The sequence below is a fragment of the Electrona antarctica genome (assembly GCF_951216825.1).
Source record: "Electrona antarctica genome assembly, chromosome: 9".
Lineage (NCBI taxonomy): Eukaryota > Metazoa > Chordata > Actinopteri > Myctophiformes > Myctophidae > Electrona > Electrona antarctica.
In genome coordinates this window covers 44726585-44748624 of record NC_136790.1, presented here as the reverse complement: position 1 = coordinate 44748624, position 22040 = coordinate 44726585, and the positions used below count along the sequence as shown (strand labels likewise).

General features: G+C 43.4%; 1 protein-coding gene across 1 annotated transcript in view; it reads right to left on the bottom strand.

Annotated features, from left to right (window-relative positions):
* Positions 1-21658, bottom strand: part of LOC306930486 (A-type voltage-gated potassium channel KCND3-like) — a 169443-nt gene extending 147785 nt beyond the window's left edge. Inside the window, exons 1-2 of the mRNA XM_079511481.1 lie at positions 21481-21658; positions 18969-20140 (exon numbers count right to left, since the gene is read on the bottom strand). Coding sequence (XP_079367607.1) covers positions 18969-20074 — 1106 coding nt within the window. The 5' untranslated portion in view covers positions 20075-20140; positions 21481-21658. The remainder of the gene's footprint in view (positions 1-18968; positions 20141-21480) is intronic.
* Between the last annotated feature and the right edge of the window lie 382 nt (positions 21659-22040).

The window sequence follows — 22040 nt, the reverse complement described above, 5'->3', positions numbered from 1 at the left end:
AGGCGGGAACCCCCCTTTGGTGTTTTAAGCATTATGTTACGCCGGGGCTCCACTGGACGCGTCAGCGTTGCGTCTCCGCCACCGTCAGGGAATGTTCCCTTTTTAATCAATGAAGGGTGGCTCCACTGCCTACGATGCGTTGCGTTGCGTTCGGTGACTGCTTTAAAATTGCCCCGGTTCGTTTTTTGACGCACGCACGCACGCACGCACGCACGCACGCACGCACGCACGCACGCACGCACGCGTCCAGTGGAGCCACCGTTATACTTTAGCTATTGAAAAATTGCAGATCTACAAGCTCATAGCGCGGCGCTACGAGCTTGTAGGTCTGCTATATTTTAAAAATTGTGAAAATGTAGTGCAAATCATTGAAAATATATTCTTTCAGAGCGAACGTTTTTTAACTCAAATCTTTGCTTCTGGGGTGTCCCTGGAACTACATATTTTCAGATGGGGGTCGGCGGCCAATTACATATAATGTTTGGGGTCCTTGACATGAAATATTGAGCACCACTGACATTGAGGAGGATTTAGGATTCAGAAGACATTTTTAAAATGTCGCCGTCGGGCCTAAATGGATTATGGAGGCCTGTATTGGGAAATTGGCTCCGAGAGCTACACTCGGCCTTGCACAGGGAGGAATATTTCTATGTTCATTGTGACCCCATGGTGCGGGCTTGCATGGCCAACAGAATATCCCATTTATTCCATTTGGAAGCAGGCCTTTCACTGACAAGTCACACTCACCATATACACATTCTGGAACCCCTCGGTGATTTGGGTGAGACAGCCTCTCCCCTGTTGCTTATAAAACATGCAGCAATACAGCTCGGTTCTCTTTCATCTAGGCACACTGATCCTGCATTATTTACTAAATGATGTATGCCGTTCAGGAATTGATAGCCATTTACCACTAACACCGTCCAAACTCTCCATCACTTCCCCTACACTTTCATGTATCATTCATGTTCAGCATATTATAATAATGGGCACACGCCAAAGCCAGGAAAAACACAGCTTTAGGCAAGTTGAACGGCTCAAAGCATGAATGAACAATGACATAAATGGCTAACTGTGGTCTAGTTTACCATTCAAGGGTGACAGCATCATACCTCACAGCCTACGTTAAAATGACACCTTATCCTTTAAAAGAATGTGCCATAGAGTTTACTTTCCACATAATCTTCTGCCATAGAGTTTACTTTCCACATGATCTTCTATCAAAATAGTGATCTAAAACTAAGACTAAATATACTGACAATTTCATCAAAAAATAAAAACTAGACTAAAATCGTAGGAAGGGACTAGTGGACAAGAGATCCAGTATAACTCATTTTACAATTAGTTGCATGCTGAAAATAGACGATCTACAAGCGCTGCGACGCGTTGTGGGCTTGTAGATCGGCTATTTTCAGCAAGTGAAAAAAAGTCATTACGACGACGTCCAGGCCCGCCAAAATACATTTTGTTCGACTAAATCAAGTGTAGATTTAGTAGACTAAAATCGTATGATATTTAGTCGACTAAAACTAGACTTGTGACTGAAACTACACTTGAGACTATAGAAACTATTCAAGAGACTATGACTAAAACTAAAATCTAAATTTGCTGCCAAAAACAACACTGGTGGCGAGTGAGTGAATGAATGATGGCAGATCAAGTGTACACAACACATTTGCATGCGTATGTATTTTTGTGCAATTGCAAAGTTGCCAAATCTTGAAATATTAAGTGAATGAATGAATGACTGAACGTGTGTAAAGCCTGGCTTCCTTTCACCCGACCACCCAACATGTGTTTGTTTGCGTTGACCGCCTTCACTGGTATAAAAGTCACTCGGTTCATCAAAGTGGGCATGAAAGAAACCTCCAGCAGACTCACAGCAGCACCCTGCCTTCCCCTCTAACCTCTCTCCTGCAGGCCGCCTGCGCGCATGCAGCCCATACACGTACCCAGCCTCGAGCGCACGCTCGGTCTGATAGAGATGGCGAGCACAGAGAACACAGAGTGGAGAGCGGCCTTAACACATTCTGAATGGGAACCCCTTTTGGTGTTTTTTTATTAAGCATTATGTTACACTCTATCTATTGAAAACTAGCAGATGTACAAGCTCATAGCGCGGCACAGAGTGCTGCGCTACGAGCTTGTAGGTCTGCTATTTTTTGAAAAATCGTGAAAATGTGCCACAAATCTTTGAATATATATATATATATTCTTTCAGAGCTAACTTTTTAACCAGGGGGGTCCCTGGCTGGAACTACATATTTTCAGATGGGGTCCCGCGGCCAAATACAGATAATTCTGGGGGTCCTTGACGTGAAAAAGGTTGAGCGCAACCGACATAGAAACAGGTTTTTCAGAAAACTGTAGAAGCCATTTAAAAAAGAAAAATGGGCCTCAGGTCTAAATGGCTTAACATCTCTCAGAAGGAAGGAGCAGATTATATATAGCCACTGATTAAGGCAGGGACGGGAACATGACCTACATGCATAATGACGTTACTTTTTTCACTCACTTTCTGCTCCGTCCAGGACCAGGACTCCACAACTGGGAGATATCACTCTAATTATAACAACACCCGAGTTAGAATTCCATTGCACACCTCATTAACACCCTGGGCGCACAGGACGGAGTTCTCCGCCCTATCAATTACTAACGCCCAGCGCTCAGGACGGAGATTGATCATAATGGACGGGTCGGAGATTATTGATATCAAAACCGATCGCATCGCTCCACAGGCTGGGAGCGTCTGTTGCGCAACACTCAATGTTATTTTCCGGTGGGACGTCATCGAAAATGCCCCCTCCCCATTTTAGACGAGATCGTAAAACGTGAACAACTCTTGATCTAAATCATTCCGTCCAATTCTAAGAAAAGATTATGTGTTAAGACGGCCCACCGCGGTCCCGTCGCTAGTCGCGTTAGAATGAATCATGCCTCCCGTTGTCGATCGCCTCAAGAGTGTTTTGTCTACATCAAGCTACTTCAGCCACATCCGGTCCGTCGCTACATGTGCTCCGCTGCTATAAATCGATGGGCGCTATGATTTAATGGATTAAATAAGCCCGGGCGTTCGGGGTGTTAATACGTCTCTTTCTTTAATGGGTTAATAATGGTTTTCTTAGATTCGGAGACACGGGAGAGCCAAGCGAATGGTTTATTTGTGCGTGTGCGCGTGCGTGCGTGTGTGTGCGTGCGTGCGTGTGTGTGTGGGGGGGGGCACACGCAGGTATAAATACTAGGCTTGCTGCTCTCCATCGTGCCTCTATACTGTGCCAATCAGTTTGCATTTGAAACAAATAATTCACATAAATCACACACAGAGACCCGTTTATGTCCTCAAAATAACTGCCGCCCCCCACCCCCCAATCCCCTGTAGGACATACAGGGGAGGAGGGAGAGTGCACAGAGAGATATTAGAAAGAGGTGTGTTTAGAGAGAGAAAGAGGGGGGGGGGTAAAGGAAAGTAGCCTGGAAACCACACACACACACACACACACACACACACACACACACACACACACACACACACACACACACACACACACACACACACACACACACACACACACACACACACACACACACACACACACACACACACACACACACACACACACACACACAGTGAGTTTAACATCGTTTGATGGACCACTTTAACCGTTATTTTAAACTTTAGCTGTTGATTTTTTATTTAATTTTTTTATCGTGAAAACGATGTGCAAATATTTGAATACATACTCTTTCACAGCAAATGTGAAACTGTCGTATATTAATTTAAGGACACCCTAGTCCTACCATATAGACTTAGAATAGAATATTTCAAACTGGAGAGCACGGAGACGAGTTTGAGACACAGCAGACGGCAGATAAGAGTGACGTTTCTCAGGTGGTGGTCATTTATTATCAAGGTACAGAAGCAAAGGCTCACACTGTCGCCAGCCAGCAAAGTGGCCGACGTGTTCCCACACAGGGCTGACCGCCCAACTGACCAAAGTATTCGTATTCTGGTACAAATGCACACAGTTGAGAGATAATTCCTTTTCATCCTACAGTCTGTCCCTGCCCGTCAACAAACTTCTTTGGCATACAAATAGCTCAGGACAGTAGGTAGTATAAATGGCACTCACCATGGTGGGAGCCTGAAGTGAAACAAGCCCCAGCCAACACCCCAGGTGAAAACAATAAGCTGAGCCTCTGAATAGACTATGTAATTAACACAAGAACACACATTACTTGTATCTGATTTATGACAAATTATGAGCAAAAATGAATTATGGGTTCCATGCGATTCCACTGAATCGCTGAAAGGTCACGCAACCCAGACAAGATAACTCACCCCCACTACACACACACACACACCTTCTCCGTGGCCTTGTGGCTCTAGTCTAGCCCATTACCCACACCCGCTGTGGCGCTGTCTGGGCTCACGCAGAGACGGAGGGGACGCTGAAAGGTCACGCGACCCAGACAAGATAAAAAGGGAAATGGACGTGCATGTTCCTGTGCGAGTCTGCGTACGTACGCGCTGGCAATAACCATCAAACCCTGCAAAAATGCGACTAATCGATCAAGGGAGTCCCAGTTCGACTGGCAATCTCCTAGTCGAAAAAGGGGGCAAACAACGGCACCTGATTTGTTATATTAATTATCTAAAAAGTTTGCCAAAAATAAGTATACAGTATCATGATGTATTGGGAGAAACCAAGCAAGTATAGGTTAAATCAGACATTAGTCGACGACCTGTGTGCGTGCGTGCGTGGCTGCGTGCGTGCGTGGCTGCGTGCGTGCGTGCGTGCGTGCGTGCATGCGCTAGGACGTCTTTGGACATCCTAGCGCATCCTCAATGATACCGGGCGAGAGAGGAATATTCTGAATTTTTTCCTTTTTTTTATTTTTCAGTTCGCCTTTCGGCTACCGTATGCTACGCTCTGGGCTCATGTTAGCGCGGCAGAAAGAATGACTCGTCTCTCCTAATCCGGGGTGCTCTCCGTGGTTTTGAACTGATCGATATACTAGCGCTTCATTTCTGCTCCTCATCCGTCTCTCCCGCAAAATATGAACGTTTTTTGGATCATATATCGTATTAATTAAAACGATAGCAATGTAAGCTAGCAATGTAAAGCAAACTTTTTTTTTGCGGATTGTTCCCGGGTTTCAGAGTAAAAGCGGCCATGTCTTTCCGGCACCCCAGAGCTCCTATTTTGAAGGAATCCCGGCACCGATTGTGTTAAACAACTAGTCGACTAGTAAACTAGGCAACTAGTCAACTAGTAAAAATGACTAGAAGTGAATGCCCTATACTGTCTGTGAGCTTGTACATTATCTATTTATTATCCGACGGATAATGGTCAGACAGCTAGTTTATAAATGCCAACATATAGAGGTTCCGGTTGTGTAGTGTGTAGAGTTTGAAGTGGGTTAAGGTCCCATATATGCACATGACCATATACTGTATGGGCATAGCGGTTGGGTCTGTGGCTCGCTGGACAACCAGATCGTATCCATCATACTTTTATGCTTTGTTTGTGGCTGATGCCATGACAACGCATTGCGGTTTAGACAACACGCTCCATATTTGGGCGTAGTGCTGCATTGGGATCACCTTAGCTGAGTCAGAGTGATGGCAGTCAGAGTGCCCGCCCGTCCTCCCAGTAGACCATTTTATGTATGTATCATTTTATGTTATTTATGTTAATCCATTTAGGCCTGACATCGAAATTAAGAAAATGTCTTCTAAATCACGACAGTTTTCTGAAAAAACCTGTTTCTACAGTGGTGCTCAAACTATTTCATATCAAGTACCCCAAAATTATACGAAATTGGCCACTGAACCCCCATCTGAAAATATGTTGTTCCAGGGACCCCCCCCCCCCCCCCCCCCCAGAAGTGAAGATTTGAGTTTAAAACATTCGCTCTGAAAGAATATATTCAAAGATTTGCGCCACATTTTCACGATTTACACAATCTACAAGCTCTATTTTTGAAAAATCGTGAAAGTGTAGTGCAAATCTTTTCTTTCTTTTTCAACGTTTTTACATACAGACCCCCAGAAGCAAAGATTGTGTGGAACCTAAGAAAACATATTTTCAGATGGGGTCTGCGGCCAATTACGTATAAACTTGGGGTCCTTGACATGAAGTGTTTGAGAACGACTGACATAGGAACATAAGTTTTTCAGAAAACTGTCATGATTTAGAAGACATTTGTAGAATCGAACTTACATAGGTCTAAATAAGGCAGGGGTGGGCATCCTTCTTTTTCTTTTTTTTTTGCATAATATTCTTTTTCCAAGGCTGTCGAGATCTACCATCGCCAGACAGTGACAAACGTGTTAATATAGGCACTAATCGAATTCAAATTATACTAAAGTCAACGATTTAATATGAATAATAAATGTAAGACAAATTCTGATTATCTGAAAAGTGTTAAGCACGCTACACAATTATGCATATGATGGATGGCGCATGATCCTCCTTTATATACAATATATATTCTTGGCTAAAAAAAAAAAATCAAGATTACAAAATAAAGTCTTCTTAGTTATCAAGTTGTTTATATTATTACAACATGACACCACAGAATATATTGCACTGCAGGTATTACTGGATTTCAAAGAAAGAAAGAAAGAAAGAAAGAAAGAAAGAAGATATCTGTTGCCGTCTATTGCAGAAATACAAATACTATAGATGTGATTTTTTTAAAGGTTAAGCAATCTGGAGTGAGATAGATTAATTACCAAAAACATATTGGAGCCAAAGCTCAGCTAGAGAGAGCGAATTACATGTCAAATGTAATCAATGGTTGAATACATTTATGATTATGTGAATGTGTTTGTATTGACAATGACGATGACTACCTGTGGCGTTTACGTAAAGGACAGATGGGCTATATTGGAAACCTCATCACCTGAGTATTATGCCACTTCAGCAGGTGAACTGAATGACGTGAGGGGTTCCGGTAGAATCCCTGTTAAGTAAGTAAGACCCTTACTGGCCTACTTTTACACACTCGTAGTAAAATAACACTCTCCACTTTGTTGTGAGAGATGTATAAAAGCTGTGTTTATCACTTACCTCTAATTACACATAAATAGGTGGGCCACTTACCAGCAGCGTTATGTGTAGAGCCGTTTTATTTTCACCCTGTCCATTTGTTGTTTGGTTTTGAGTGTGGCAGACAAAACAAACACAGCACCTCCGTCTGTGCCTTGTGGTTTAACGCATTCTTTAGAATGTTGAACAAATCCAGTAAAATCAAACTGAAATAGTGAGCATCACGATAATGGTAAAAGGTGCATTTATATAGCGCCTTTACATAGATTGTGCATCAATTCACCCATTCACACACCGATGGCGACGGAAACCATGCAAGGCACCAACCTGCACATCAGGAGCAATTAGGGATTCAGTGTCTTGCTCAAGGACAATTCAACACTAACACTGGGGGAGCCCGGGTTCGAACTGGCAACCTTGCGGTTACCATCCAGCCACTCTACCCCTGAGCCACCGCCGCCCCACATAATGAGCAATGATTGTCCTGATGCTCAAACTCAATCATGAACTAACAAAATGTGGCATCACCTAAAATCAGAGAAAACAACTAGAAAAGGTGCTCTTCGGAGCACAGGTCTACTCTCCGCCAGGTCAGGTTGTGGCCTCCTGGTGGTGGTGGCGCTATAATAGGCCAATGTGAAAAGGGCGGCATTTCATCCTCGGCCTAGTGGGAAATGGGAATGTGTGTGAAAAAGTTCACGGAAATCGCACGCTGCGTTCATGATTTGAGGCATTTGGTTCAAAGCGGACCAATTAGGACAGATCTGTCTTCATCACATGACTATAGAGATACTGTGTACTGTATTACAAGTAATGCTCAAACACAGAGGTTAACTGAGACCTTAGATAGGTAATTGAAGGTTGACTTTCAAACTGAACAACATTGCTGTATTTGCATTAACTTCAGACTACTAGATAAGTGTAAACAAAAATCACACCTGTGTGAACCTATAGCGGTTCAGCTTCAGCTGTTGAGGCCGTACTCCAAACCGACAGGCAGACATACAGACGTGAACAGTCATTGGAGAGGTTTGGCACCGCTCAAAAAGAGATATCCAGTCAATTGAATGGAAACCAGAGACTTGCAGAGAATGTTAGCAAGGCAGGGGCTGAAATTCCCCGTAAATGGGCACTTTTGGCAATGAAATAGCGGAGCTACAAGTAAAGCTCACACACAGAGCTTGTAGATCAGCTATTTTCGGGGCATGACCCTGCACTCATACTGATGTGGCGTACGACACAGATTTCTACACATAGGACAAATTATATCAACGCAAAATGCTGCATTCAAGTTCAGGAGAGTTCGGGAAAAGGCAATTATCCTGAATATTGCATGGAAAGGGGGGCATTCGCATGTATGGTCTGGAGAGGGCAGTTTTTCTTACATACGGATAAAGAAGCAGGTTCTGTAGCCCCCTTTTGGAGCCTGAATGGAACAATGCTCCTCCAACATTCAGCCAAGTAGGTTCAGCCAACCTTTTCATGCAGCAATTTGCAAATCAAACATTTCAATATAAGCGACCTTAATCCTCCACCAATGTACTTTCTCACTAATGAGCATGACAGGCAGACTGAGAAGAGAAAGCACAGAGAACCCCCCTCCCCCCTCCCCAAACCACTGGACAGAAAAATCACACCCATGTGAATTGAGGGGCGTGCTTATCATCAGACACTATGACACTATGCCCATTTGCTTAGACATTGTCTAAGCAAATAGTTTCTAAGCACGTTAAAATTCTCCATTCATTGTCAATGGGAGTTCAATGTTTGTGTAGGACAAAAATAAAGACTAAGCCGATTTGCTCAGACACTATGACGTACAATTCTCCATTCATTGTCAATGGGAATTTTATGTTTGTGTAGGACGAATATCTACACTAATAGCTGAATAATAGGATGGGCTAGCGCCTCTCAAAATGATAAAGCTTAATTTCCAACGAGGATTGGGGAGATGTGATCTCCCTGATTCCGTGCCCCTGATATGAGGCGAGCGGACGCGTTTTGGACTAATTACTAAAATAATTTTCTTTTTTTTGCCAGTGAATTATGGTATGTGATATGTGAGCCAATATGCGGCCAATTACGTATAAACTTGAAGTGTTTGAGAACGACTGACATAGGAACATAGGTTTTTCAGAAAACTGTCATGATTTAGAAGACATTTGTAGAATCGAACTTGGGTCTAAATAAGGCAGGGGTGGGCATCCTTTTTTCTTTTTTAGGCATAATATTCTTTTTCCAAGGCTGTCGAGATCTACCATCGCCAGACAGTGATAAACGTGTTATTATAGGCACTAATCGAATCGAATTCAAATTATACAAAACAAAGAATAAGTCAACGATTTAATATGAATAATAAATGCAAGACAAATTCTGATTATCTGAAAAGTGTTAAGCACACTACACAATTATGCATATGATGATTAGACTAGAGTAAAGAATGCGTTAAACCACAAGGCACAGGCAGAGGTGCTGTGTTTGTTTTGTCTGCCCCTGATACGAGGCGAGCGGACGCGTTTTGGACTAACTGTAGTCGTGAGAGGCAGGCTTGGGTAACGCCAACATAAAGTGCATTACAGCAGTGGTTCCCTAAGTGGGGTCCGTGACGCATAGCCAGGGGGTCCGCAAAATAATTCTTTGCCAGTGAATTATGGTATGTGTGATATGTGAGCTTACCATAATCACAGTAATCCTTAATCATATTCCATCATTCAAAGGCCTTTGGATAGAAAGGACCCCCTTTCCACCAGTTGGTGGAACCGGTTCAGTTCTTTTTGGTTTTTAGTCCATGAGCCAGAGCTCCAAAATTGGTGGGAAAAACTAGACCTATATTAAATATGTTAAAATGTTTATATGATCAATACAAGTAAACTAATACATGATAACCCTTCCACAGTAGTAGTTTTTTCATATTTTCAATTATTTTGCATATTTTCCTACATAATGCCTCGTTTGCATATTTAAAAATATAAAATTTGTAATAGAATAAATCATTGTCTTCGTGTAAGTAATCAATTGGGGAAGTTCCATGGTGATAACAATCCAATATAGGTATGGTTTTGCCCACTCAATTCATAATTAACGCTCCAATTTTGGAGCTCTGGCTCATGGACTAAGAACCAAAAAGAACTGAACCGGTACCCATTGGGAACCAACCGGTGGAAAAGGGGCCGCAGTCACTTTCAGTTAGAGTGCTGCAGAGGCCGAGTGTGTCCAGCTTATGGTCGTTGACGCTTAATTGATGGATCAAGGAAGACAATTATGTTTCTGCACTGTCAAATAGGTCTATCTATTCTAAGATAGCATCTTAAATAAATGTTGTGAAAACGTGTTGTGACTTTGATTGAAAAGTTTTAATACAAATAGTTCCAATGGCATCTAAATGTAAGGTTGCAAATATGCTTATCGGTGTTACGAGGATGAGGGGGTACCTGAAAAAATGTCTTCCCCCCCCCAAGGGGTACCTGGGCCAAAAACGTTTGGGAAGCCCTGCATTACAGTACGTTCAATAGGGGTGTCAAAAAATCGATTCGAATTAGAATCGCGATTCCGTTATGAACGATTCAAAATCGATTCATAATTTCCAAAAATCTTTTTTTTCAGATTAATTTTTCTGGTTACAGTTACAGGAGTTTTCACTACATGGTGTTTGTGATATGAAATGTAAGCTCACCCTAATCGCAGTAAACATCATGTCTTCAGTCATTTTCAAGTTACTGTAGTCACTTCAGTTCAAGACTGGAGTAGATTGTGATGAAATCCTATGTATTGAATCGAGAATCATTTTGAATAGAAAATCGTTTTGAATCTGGAAAAAAAATGCTTTTGAATTTAAAAAGAAAATGAATCGAATCGTGACCCCAATAATCGGAATCGAATCGAGACCCAAAGATTCACAGCCCTACCATTCAATATCAGAAACGGTTACAGCAGACTTGACTTTGGCTAAAAGCCTCAGCTGATAAAAGCAGGATTTAACAACAGGCTTAATCTGTTTGTCAAACATAAAAGCGACTGTCCAATTTGACACCAAGGGTAGTGACCACCATAAAGGCTGTGTCTCTCACTTCGCCTCTGAGAATAATAGATGTGCCTCTCTGGCTGTGCTATAGGGGGGCCACTTAACACCAACACTAGTAGGACGCAACAATCGGTACCATTAGGCAACAGTTTCTGTCGTGTATGACATCAAATGAGAGATAGATCAGCGAGGCAGAGACAGAGAGAAAGAGAGAGACACAAAGGGACAGAGCATATATTACACCCACGCAATAACCTGAAGAGGGAGAGAGAGATTGAAAGTGGCTTAATTGTTTGTTAATCATAATGAATACATTCTCAAATTCTTACATTTGAGCATGTACATTGTACACATTTATGTTGCTTGTAGAGTAAAGCAATAAGCTACGAAAGGTCTCAGGTTACCGGGTATTTTACAATGGCTGGGAGGCGTAGGCAGACCTGACGCGCAGCGGAGGGTCTTCTACCCTCCCAGCCATTGGAAAATACCCGGTAACCTGAGACCTCTCCCTGAGCTAATCAGTGTCGCTGATTTGAATGAAAACACCGGCGTGCAATTATACTTTATATACGGAGCCCGACAACAGTGTTGACCTCAACGAGGTGAAAGCAAACTACTAGCAAGCTCAAATCAAATTAATAAGAAGGTTTAAAGCAACCATGACAACTCTCCTGTGTATCCCATTCCCCACACGTGGATAAAGAAGAGAGAGTAGGAGCTGTTTATAAGTGCATTGAGTGTCGCGCCTTAATATTCCATTCAGCCAAGACCGGTAGTTGGAGGGTTGTGTGTAAAAAACAAATGATCAGTTTGGTTAATTTTAAATGCACGCACGCTGAGGAGACGAGAAGAGACAAGACTTTTTTTTTTCTCTCTCACCCTCTACACAGCCTGCTCTCTCTCTGTCTGTGTCTCTCTCTTTCGCGCTTTAATCATAAAATGGTAATTGGTCAATACGTTATATTATTTCTATATAGTACACATGTATGTCTGCCTGGCTGGGTCGGGTCTCTCAGAATGTCGGAAATAATCGGATCTCGGTCGGACTTGATCGGCGCTAGCCCCTCCTATATACAGCTTTAGTCCCCACACGTCTTAATATTTGCCATTGACAATGAACGGAGAAATTAGGTCAAAATTCCACTAAACATGACGTAAATTAAACATCAAAACATTAAAAGCCATCGACATTGAAAGGACAATTTACGTCATATGTAAACGAGCAAATCAGCTAACCAATCACAGGCAACAGGCATTCTGATTGGCCAGTATGAGATGATTCATGATGATGTATGGTGATAAGAGTGCCCCTCACTTCACACAGGTGTGATTTTTCTTTAATAAAGTGATATGAGGTAGGGGCGGGCAATATGGCAAAATATTATATCACAATATTGATATTCATCTGGATATCATGTTTGTTTGTTTTTATATAATCTATATAATCAATTTGTTTTATGCTGATAGACTATTAGTTTTGTATGCAGATAGATAGATAGATAGATAGATAGATAGATAGATAGATAGATAGATAGATAGATAGATAGATAGATAGATAGATAGATAGATAATCAATTCATTTTATGTTGCTCATGGATGGACAGACAGACTATCCGTTTTTATCCTGCTGTGAGTGCAGAGGCTACTCGATGGTGAATTAGTATTGTAACATTCTCCCGCTTGGCTTTGACTGCTTCAGTTCAGACAGAACATCGGACATATAGGCTACACCTCGGCGTGGTGGAAGGAGGTGGTGGGGGGGATCTTTGCCTTTTTTCCGTTGCTCGTTATGCAGGCCACTGACTAGCTCTGGTCCATAGCTCTAGTCTAATGCGTTGCATTTAGAGCCATGGACCTGAGCTAGCCACTGACTAATATGTATCCAGCCAGGTCGGTCATTTGTATTGCGCTGCGCACACGCTTTTGAAAGCGAGGTGCTAAGCAGATCTTCAAATGAACACCGCATTGAGCCTCGACACGTTGTTAGCTTGTAGCTCTGCTCTTTTTGGCGAACGACAGCCATTCAGAAATATAAATTTAGGTATAGAACCGCGACTATAGAATGTGCACTTGCTGTAGAGCCTCGTCTTGATCACGATTGAATGGTCAAATTCTGTAGTCGCACCTGTGCTACAAATTGAATTTTACAACTCGCACGGTGCTACTTTTAGTAGCAAATGCGAGCACCTAGTCGCACTGTCGAGCCCTGATTGGATGTATATTGTATTTCGTGTTTTGTATGTTTTTCTATGGACCCTGAGTCTGCAATAAAGGCATTCATTCATTCATTCAAACTGGATTATTACTTAAGAAACTCAATAAATGAAATGGGACAATACTCCAACACACATAAACACAAGTAGATTCAGCCAACATTTTCTATGCTGCATACTGTAGGTCAAGGACAAGAGCGCTGTGTCTCCAGAGGGGTGACTCTGGTTCACAACCTCAGAAAACTGGTGAATAAGATGATGAATAATAATATGGACTTCAAATATGTCAGTGCCTGGACTGCTTCGACGGAACAGGATCTGATCGGTCCAGAGGGCACTTGCCTCAGGCAACTTCCACACGCTCTTCATCTCAAGGCAAGGCATTCCAGGCAAGTTGCCTGGAATGCCTTGCATGAGATGAGGAGAGTGTGGAAATCTGACATCGGGAGGAGGCCTCAAGAGGTGGCTGTGCATAGCTAAGTGGAGTCAGTACTATTATACTGCATGTATGGGGCCAAGACATGGAAGCTCACGGTACAGCAGGAAAAGGCTGGTGGGTTTTCAACTGATTGTGAATGAGGGACCATGCACCACCCTGACTTAGAATCAACCTGGGGACCACTGGTGTGTTGGACATGTTCTAAGATTAGTGCTTTTATAAAACACTCGCTATGCATCGGATCCCATGTGTATACATTATATACTGTACATCCCACTGTTTCTCAACCAATGGTCCATTGACTACTAATACTTTCCTAATAATAATAATAATAATGACTCAACCAGACAATCCGGTGCACTTCCCCTTCTTGAGATTCCAACTCCCTTTGTCAGTAAATGACTACATGGACAGTCATCATCTAGGTCACCAGGTCATTCAGTTCACTGTTGGAAGGATTTTTTTGTTTTAACCCAATCTGGGTGGGAACCCCTTTTGGTGTTTTAAGCATCACGTTATAATTTAGCTATTGAAAAATAGCAGATCTACAAGCTCTACAAGCTGAAAATATGCCTCAAATCTAATATATATTGTTACAGAGTGAAAATTTTAACTAAAATCTTTGTTTCTGGGGAGGTCCCTGGAATAACATATTTTCAGATGGGGGGGGGGGGGGGGGGGGCAGAGGCATATTACATATAATTGTTGGGGTCCTTGACATGAAATATTGAGCACCACTGATATAGAAACATTAACAAATCCTACATTACTAAATGCATGGTCAGGGACCACATGCAATAGTACCTTCAAGGACCACCAGTGGTCTACGGACCACCTGTTGAAAACCCCTGCAAGTCTAAACGACGCCTACAGAAGAATGCTGCCCTTGGGTCGGGTCACATGTGCGGACTGTACATCAGAAAGAAACGTGGCCCAGTCGACGGTGACCTCCCACGGATCAAAGAGATGGTCAGAGAGTGAACGATGAGGATGGCTGGCCACTGTGTCGGGCAAGCAAACCGACGGGAGCCGACCCGAGGCACAGCCGGTATAGAGGGTGCTCCGATCGATCGGTCGGTCACCGATCGGTGATCCAACGATTTTCACTCGAAACGACTCGATCGAAACCGATATTTTATACCATGAAGTGGTATAAAAGTCAATCAGATATTATATAGTATAATATCGTTTTGCATCTTTGTGACAGGCATTCTCCCCTTCCCCACACACACACACACACACACACACACACACACACACACACACACACACACACACACACACACACACACACACACACACACACACACACACACACACACACACACACACACACACACACACACACACACACACACACACACACACACACACACACACACACACACACACACACACACACACACACAGTTTTAGCGTGGGTTATGACATCGGCCGATTGTGGGAAAAACAATTGTGATCGGCCCCCAAAAAACCTGATCGGAGCTCTTCTAGAAAGAGGCTAATCACCACCTACAGTACGTAGACAGCTGCGCGACAGTAACAACACTGCAGAGCTCAAGACCCTGATGCTAGACAGGAGCAGAGCCATCTAATAGAAGAGTTACGATGTAGAGGGGGCAGAAACAGAGCGCTCGAGCGCTGTTCATGCAGCCTGAACTGAGCCAAGCTGGAGTTGGAAATACATTGTTTTCAACGAGGGCGGCGCAAACAAAACAAGAGCTATTGTAAGCATGTGTGCAACATGACAACTGTTTTAAAGTATTGTACAGTAACAACTAAAGTCTCTTTAATGTTTATGTTATACTATTACAGACTTGGCGTCAGCTAGTCCGCACTCTCGCATTGCACGCCGCAAATTGCCAATAAACATTGAATTCCACTCCGGATGCTACAGTTGGTCAGATAGAAGTCCTCAAGTCCTTTTTTTACAAATTAGTTGTTTTTATACAGTAACAATATGGAAGAAGCCCGGAGGGGCGAAACGTTGGACATTCCACTTTTTCTTCATGTTATACAGTAACAACCCACATTTCTTTTTTCTATCTGGTGTACTTTTGGGTGATCGTTCTCACTAATGAACACGACACAGGCAGACGAGATGAGAGCAAGTTCAGAGAGACCCCTTGAGACACTAAAAAAGGTAAAAACGGAAGCCCAATTAGCAACGGGACACCTTTGAAATGAATGACTCAGACACTTTTGAAGTCCCCGAGTCATTCATTATGTTTCTAAAGCATGATCTCATTTAGATGTTATTGACTCATGACCAACTTGTCACTAGGCCTACATAATCGTCTAAACGCAATCATTTGAGATAATCGCAATTATTTTTGCAAAACGTTCCCGAGATTCCTTGCGAAGCACCGCGGAAGCATGAGCGTGCGTCACAGAGCGCATGTTCGGGTCTGATAAGTCCTGCAAAAGATGCGCTGTGATTGGCCAGTAATCACTTGAGTGGCAGTCAGTGTGACGTAGCGTGCCTTCCACACTTCCGGCGTACTTCCTCCCCTACAGTGTAAATTGTTCCGACCCTCCTTCAACACACATGGCGAACTGCAGCGGCCAATGAGGCATCTAATTCTTTTTTAATATATATCTGTTGTGACCCCCAAGGGGGTCTTCTTCTTCTTTGGTTTTTCGCGCATTTCACTGGCATTGGCCACACAATACCGCCTCTAGTGGTGGCATGGAATCTGTTAATTTGTAATCGTGACAGCCCTACTGTCCACCTCAAATATGCACATAAAGAAGTAGTATTACGCCAGTTCGCAATTGATCATGAAAGCAGATGGGAGGAAAAGAGTCGATGATGTGAATACATTTACCATGGCAGCAGCCTTGCAGGCCTGCCTTTGAACATCTTTTGAATGTGATGGAAAACACACTGAGAATATATTCTGTTTACGAAAACATCTTCTGAAGAGCATACAGTGCGTTTCTGTTCCATTCTCCTATTGCAGCTTTCAACAAAGGTAAAGTACACACCCACACGATCTTTAGTGAATTAAAAGCTGCCATTACAGAGTTCAGTTTGTGACCAGCTGTGTGTGTACAGTGTGGGAGTTCTAGAGCACAGCACAAAACAGGAGCAGTTAAGGCCTATTCATACTCAAGTTTTAGGTGATAAGGTGACCACTGAAACGATGGTTAGTAAAAACAGAGAGATGTCTGGGTGAGCGGTGAGTCCATTAAGAGTATGAATAGGCCTTTATGCCAGCATTTCTCTCAAATAAAATCTGTTTTGGATTGGAAGTTGTGAATAAACAAAAGTTTCAACAGGAAGCGAAGGTTAATGAGTAAATGAAAATCAATCTTGTCAAAAAGGAAAACGCAATATGAACAATATGCACAAATAAGACTCATGGGCTGAGTTGGCAGTGCCCGGATTTGAACCAACGACCTTATGGTCCAAGGGCAAGAGCTCTACTGACTGAGCTATACAGACACAGTCAATTTTCTCATTGTAAACAGTAACATCATTCAGTGTTTTTGGTAACAAGTATGTGTCCTCGTTACAGTGTGTGTGCTGTTCATGTGTTCACGTATAAACTTCTCTTCAACTGGAATTTCAGTTAATGGTCCATAGATTGTGTAGAACGTTTCACGCAAGTCGCTCAAAAATCAGGGTAGAAAATCAGGTATAAGCATTTTTCAAACTGCTCAAAATGGCGGAAAATCTGAGGGCGGAGCTTACTTGTCAAAGTGACAGATGAGTCACTTTGACAAGATAAGATGTTCCCCATGAGTCAAGGAACATGTGGAAACAAGTGCCATGAATTTTGGCCAAACGAGGCATGAGTAATGACTGTTTCATTTTCAAAAAATTGCTATAGCACCCCCCTTTGGCCAATTGGAGTAAGACTGCTTTCAGTGCTATTTGGCATGACCCTCTATTATACTGTACAGTTGCAAAAGCATATGACGCTGCATGTATGCATTAGGGACAAAAGAAGAATTTTCACAAACCAGCAATTTTCATTGGCTCATAAAAACATAATTTTTTCCACTTAAAACAAATGTACTACGATTTCTTGTCTGTATAGGTCCAAAGTTCACGTGTAGAAGTTTTCGTGCATTTTGATCAAAGATCCTGGGCGGAGATACATTTTAACTGTTTTTCATATAATTCAAAATGGCAGGTGATCTAAAGGTCAGAAGTCAAAGGTCAGAACACGAAAGTTGTTCGGCATGAGGAGACACATGTGTATCAAAGTGTCATTGCCAACTGTCAAACGGTTCATGAGATATGCACGTTCAAAGTTTGCATTTTCAATTCAGTGATATAGCGCCACCTTTTGGCCAATGGTCATGGGCTTCGCATAGTCACCGTTTGGCATAGCCCTCTAACAGATTCCTGCGTTCAGCCAGAACAGCTATTTTTGGCGGAAGAAGAAGGAGGAGAAGGAGAAGAAGAAAAAAAAACAACACAAAAACAATAAGTGACCAAAGTCACTTTTGTGACTTCTTGGTCCCTTAATAAAAACCCACTAGAACTAGCATCATACTAATCACGTCCTCAGCGCACAGAGAAAGCTTCCATCTTTTCAATAGGCAGAGTCAAAACACTTAAAATCTGTTTAAGCACTAGCTCTGCTCCAGCACATCTTCTGTAGCCATGTCCTTATTTGGCCAGCTCTAACTCAGGCAAAAACCAAGAGCGTCATGAGTTTACACACTGGTAGATAAATGCAACAGTGGCTCCCATTACTCACTCTGGCAGTCTCGCATAAGCTGTTGAGGAGTGAAGTACAGTATAGGGCTACGCTACTTTAAAATTTAAAGTGGTTTTCATTATTGCACACACACACACACACACACACACACACACACACACACACACACAGTTTCTACAATATCCTGCAATGCATGCAAACACAATGACAGTATAGGGACAGAGTGTGTGCATGTGTTCGGTCCGAGTATACCAACAGTCCCCAAACCCTAACCTCCCAGGAAGCCACTGGGTTAGTTTTAACCTGCCACGCATGTCGGGAGTGACGGTGTTGTCGGACTAATGCCTGTCGGACTGTCAGCCTGTCTAACCAACGTATGCACCCTGTGTGTCTGTGTGTGTGTGTGTGTGTGAGAGAGAGAGAGAGAGAGAGGTACTATAGTGCTGGCCTTTTCTAATCACCTCCTCTCTCTCTAATGCACATACAGGGTTGGGTGTGTGTTCTCTGTGTACACGTGTAGCGTGAGTGTGTGCGTGCATATATATATATATTTTTTGTGCTCACCCCAGCGTGGTCATGGTGACGATGGTGTACCAGAAGGAGGCGGGGATGCTGGTGAACTTGGTGGAGGAGGAGCCCTTCTCGGCGTAGAACATGACCGTGGCGAAGATGATGATGGCCATGGTGAGCGAGAAGAGCAGGAAGCCCAGCTCCGAGGCGCAGCTCTTGAGCGTGTAGCCCAGGATGCGCAGCCCTTGCGAGTGCCGGGAGAACTTGAAGATGCGGAAGACGCGGAAGACGCGCAGCGTCACGAAGGCGCCGCTCACGTCCTCGTTGTCCGTCATCACCAGGCCGATGTAGTACGGCAGGATGGCGACCACGTCGATGATGCTCATCACCGAGCGCATGAAGAGGTAGCGGCTGGGTGCGGCGAACAGCCGCATCAGGTACTCCACGGTGAAGATCATGACGCACGCCGTGTCCATGCAGAAGAACGCCACCTTGTAGCGCACGCCGCACGGCACGTCCTTCTGCGATTCCGTGGCGCCGCACGGCACCGTCTCCACCACGTTGGTGATGACCGAGATGGCGATGAAGAAGCCCGTGACGTAGTAGAAGACCAGCGCCATGGTGGAGGTGTGCGGGTTCTCGAAGGCCCGCCACATGGCCTCACGGAAGGTCATGTTGGGCGGCTTGACGTCGCGGTTCTCCTCCTGGTCGTCCTGGAGCCGCTCTGCGTTCTCCCGCTTGCGGTCCTTGTACTCTTCGTAGCAGCAGTCGCCGATGATCTCGGGGATGATGCCGAAGAAGGCCAGCTCGTCGTCGTAGGCCGAGATGCACTCGCAGCGCGGGTAGTGGAGCTTCCCCGTCCGGTAGAAGTTGAGCACACTCCGGAAGGTTTCGGGGTCCCGGTCGAAGAAGTATTCCTTGGTTTCCTCGTTGTAGAAGAACTCCTTCTCGTTGCTGCCCAGCAAGGTGTCCGGGTAACGGTCCAGGGTGTTTCGCCAGGTCTGGTAACGTCGACCGCTGACGTTGAGGACGATGAGCTCGTCCCTCTTGCTGTGGTCCCTTATCGGGGCGACGGGCATCGGGCAGTTGGCTAACGGCATCCAGCCGATCGCGGCTGCCCTGGCAAAGGGCAGCCAGGCGGCTGCTCCTCCCCCGGCCATGATTTCACAGTCTTAGAAGAAGTGGTCTACCTCCTCTGCCCTTCAGACTTCCTCAAAATCAATCATCTATTAGGATAGAAATTAAACGGTAAAAAAAAACAGGGAAATATAGTGAATAGGAGTTATGCACTGTGCCAATGCTCTGACACACACACACAGTAATGTAAACTCAACTCTGACATTGACTTAACGTTTTCTATCGTACCATTCTCCATTATAGGCTACTGTACTGTCCAATACAGTAGAACTATCCTACTTCCATGCAGGTCAAGCCATTTGTGCCAGAAAAAAGCACAAAAGAGCAATGGAAAGGTGATTGATTGATTGATTGAAGTTTTTATTTCACAGTATGCAGAATGGGTACATTTCAAACGAAAGCACAAGTCAATACTAAAACTGTTACTTTGTGGACGATCCATGATAAAACATTAAACAGGGTGCACCATTTGCAATTCATCAGAACATTTAGAGATGTACAAATATACATAAAAACATGAAATCATCATAAAGAAAGTAACAAAGGGGAAAAAACATGTACAGTATGGGGAGAAAGGTGTGTGTGTGTGTGTGTGTGTGTGTGTGGGGGGGGGGGGGGTAGCCTGAAGTTGAACATGTTCCTTAAGTTATGCGACCATAAATATCTGACAGCTATATACGTAGGTTGAAACCAATTTGGTCTCATAAAAGTCAGAACGTTTGGCATACAAAAAGGGGAGGGGGCGTTGTGATAAACTGATTAAGATAGATAGATAGATACTTTATTTGTCCTTTCGGAAATTTGTTTTGTGCACATGATTTGATCATTGGTCTTAAAACATCCAGTTCAGTGGCTATAAACACTTCAAGACAATCAGTCTCAAAGCAATTTGCAGAGTCACAGTCAGTGGCTGTAGGAGGCACGGATTGCCTTGAATTGAAACCTGTTGATTCGCAATTCAAGAAGGAGCTTGAATTTATCTAAACAAGATGCTTATTGAATTGCGAATCATGTGCTAATAACCCTAATTGCCAACTGCAGGTGGTTATTTTTAAAATGGAAATGGCTTAGTCGTTGCCCTGTGTGAAACACGAGAACAAAGTTTTACACTATAAAAGTAGGCTGTATTAAATATAACCCTACATTAAAATAGAATTACACTCACCGATAAAACCCCACGTGTTTGAACGGCCGGGACCGAAAGAAAGCAAGCTTTAAAGAGTCTCCAATCAAAAAAAGTGCGCTGCGCGTCAGGAGAAACAACCGGAGCCATTCCGCGAAATAAGACAGATAGTCTACTATAGGCTGTACATTACAGCCTACACCTTTCTCTCACGACAACCTAAAACGCATATATTACAGACAGTAGCCCTATCCCAGTTCGTCTACATTGTATGAAGTCAAACTGAAGGAGTATATGTTTACAAACCTGACAAGCGTCGATCTTTTCCGAGCTGCGGTGAGGGTGACATCCTCTCCGGATTTCTACATTCTGGCTTGTGCGCTTGTTTCAAAGAAGTGCATATTATGATGAGAGAGAGAGAGCTCTCCACCACACATTTAAAGTCACTCCTCATCTCAGCCTCAGCAGCTAACATCCATCTCACTCTAGTCTGTTACCCTTCCCTTCCCTTCCCTTCCCTCCCCTCCCCTCCCCTCCCTTCCGCGAGCCCTAACCCAGTGGTGGAAACTGGAAAGTAACTAAGTACATGTACTTAAGTACTGCAGGCTTCTTATAAGTATTAACATTTCCCAATAGGCCTAATTTTACTTTTAAGTTAAATATAAATTTCGGATCCAAATGATATTGTACTTTTACTCCACTACATTTATTTGAGAACAGTTACCGGTACTTTGTTGATTTTGATTATTATTACAAAACACAGGTAGTGCTCCTTGTATATCAAATGGAACCAAATGGACCCATTAGGGTCCATTTGATTCGATTTGTACACTCTCTGAGTTACAGACCCATAAGGGTCCATTTGG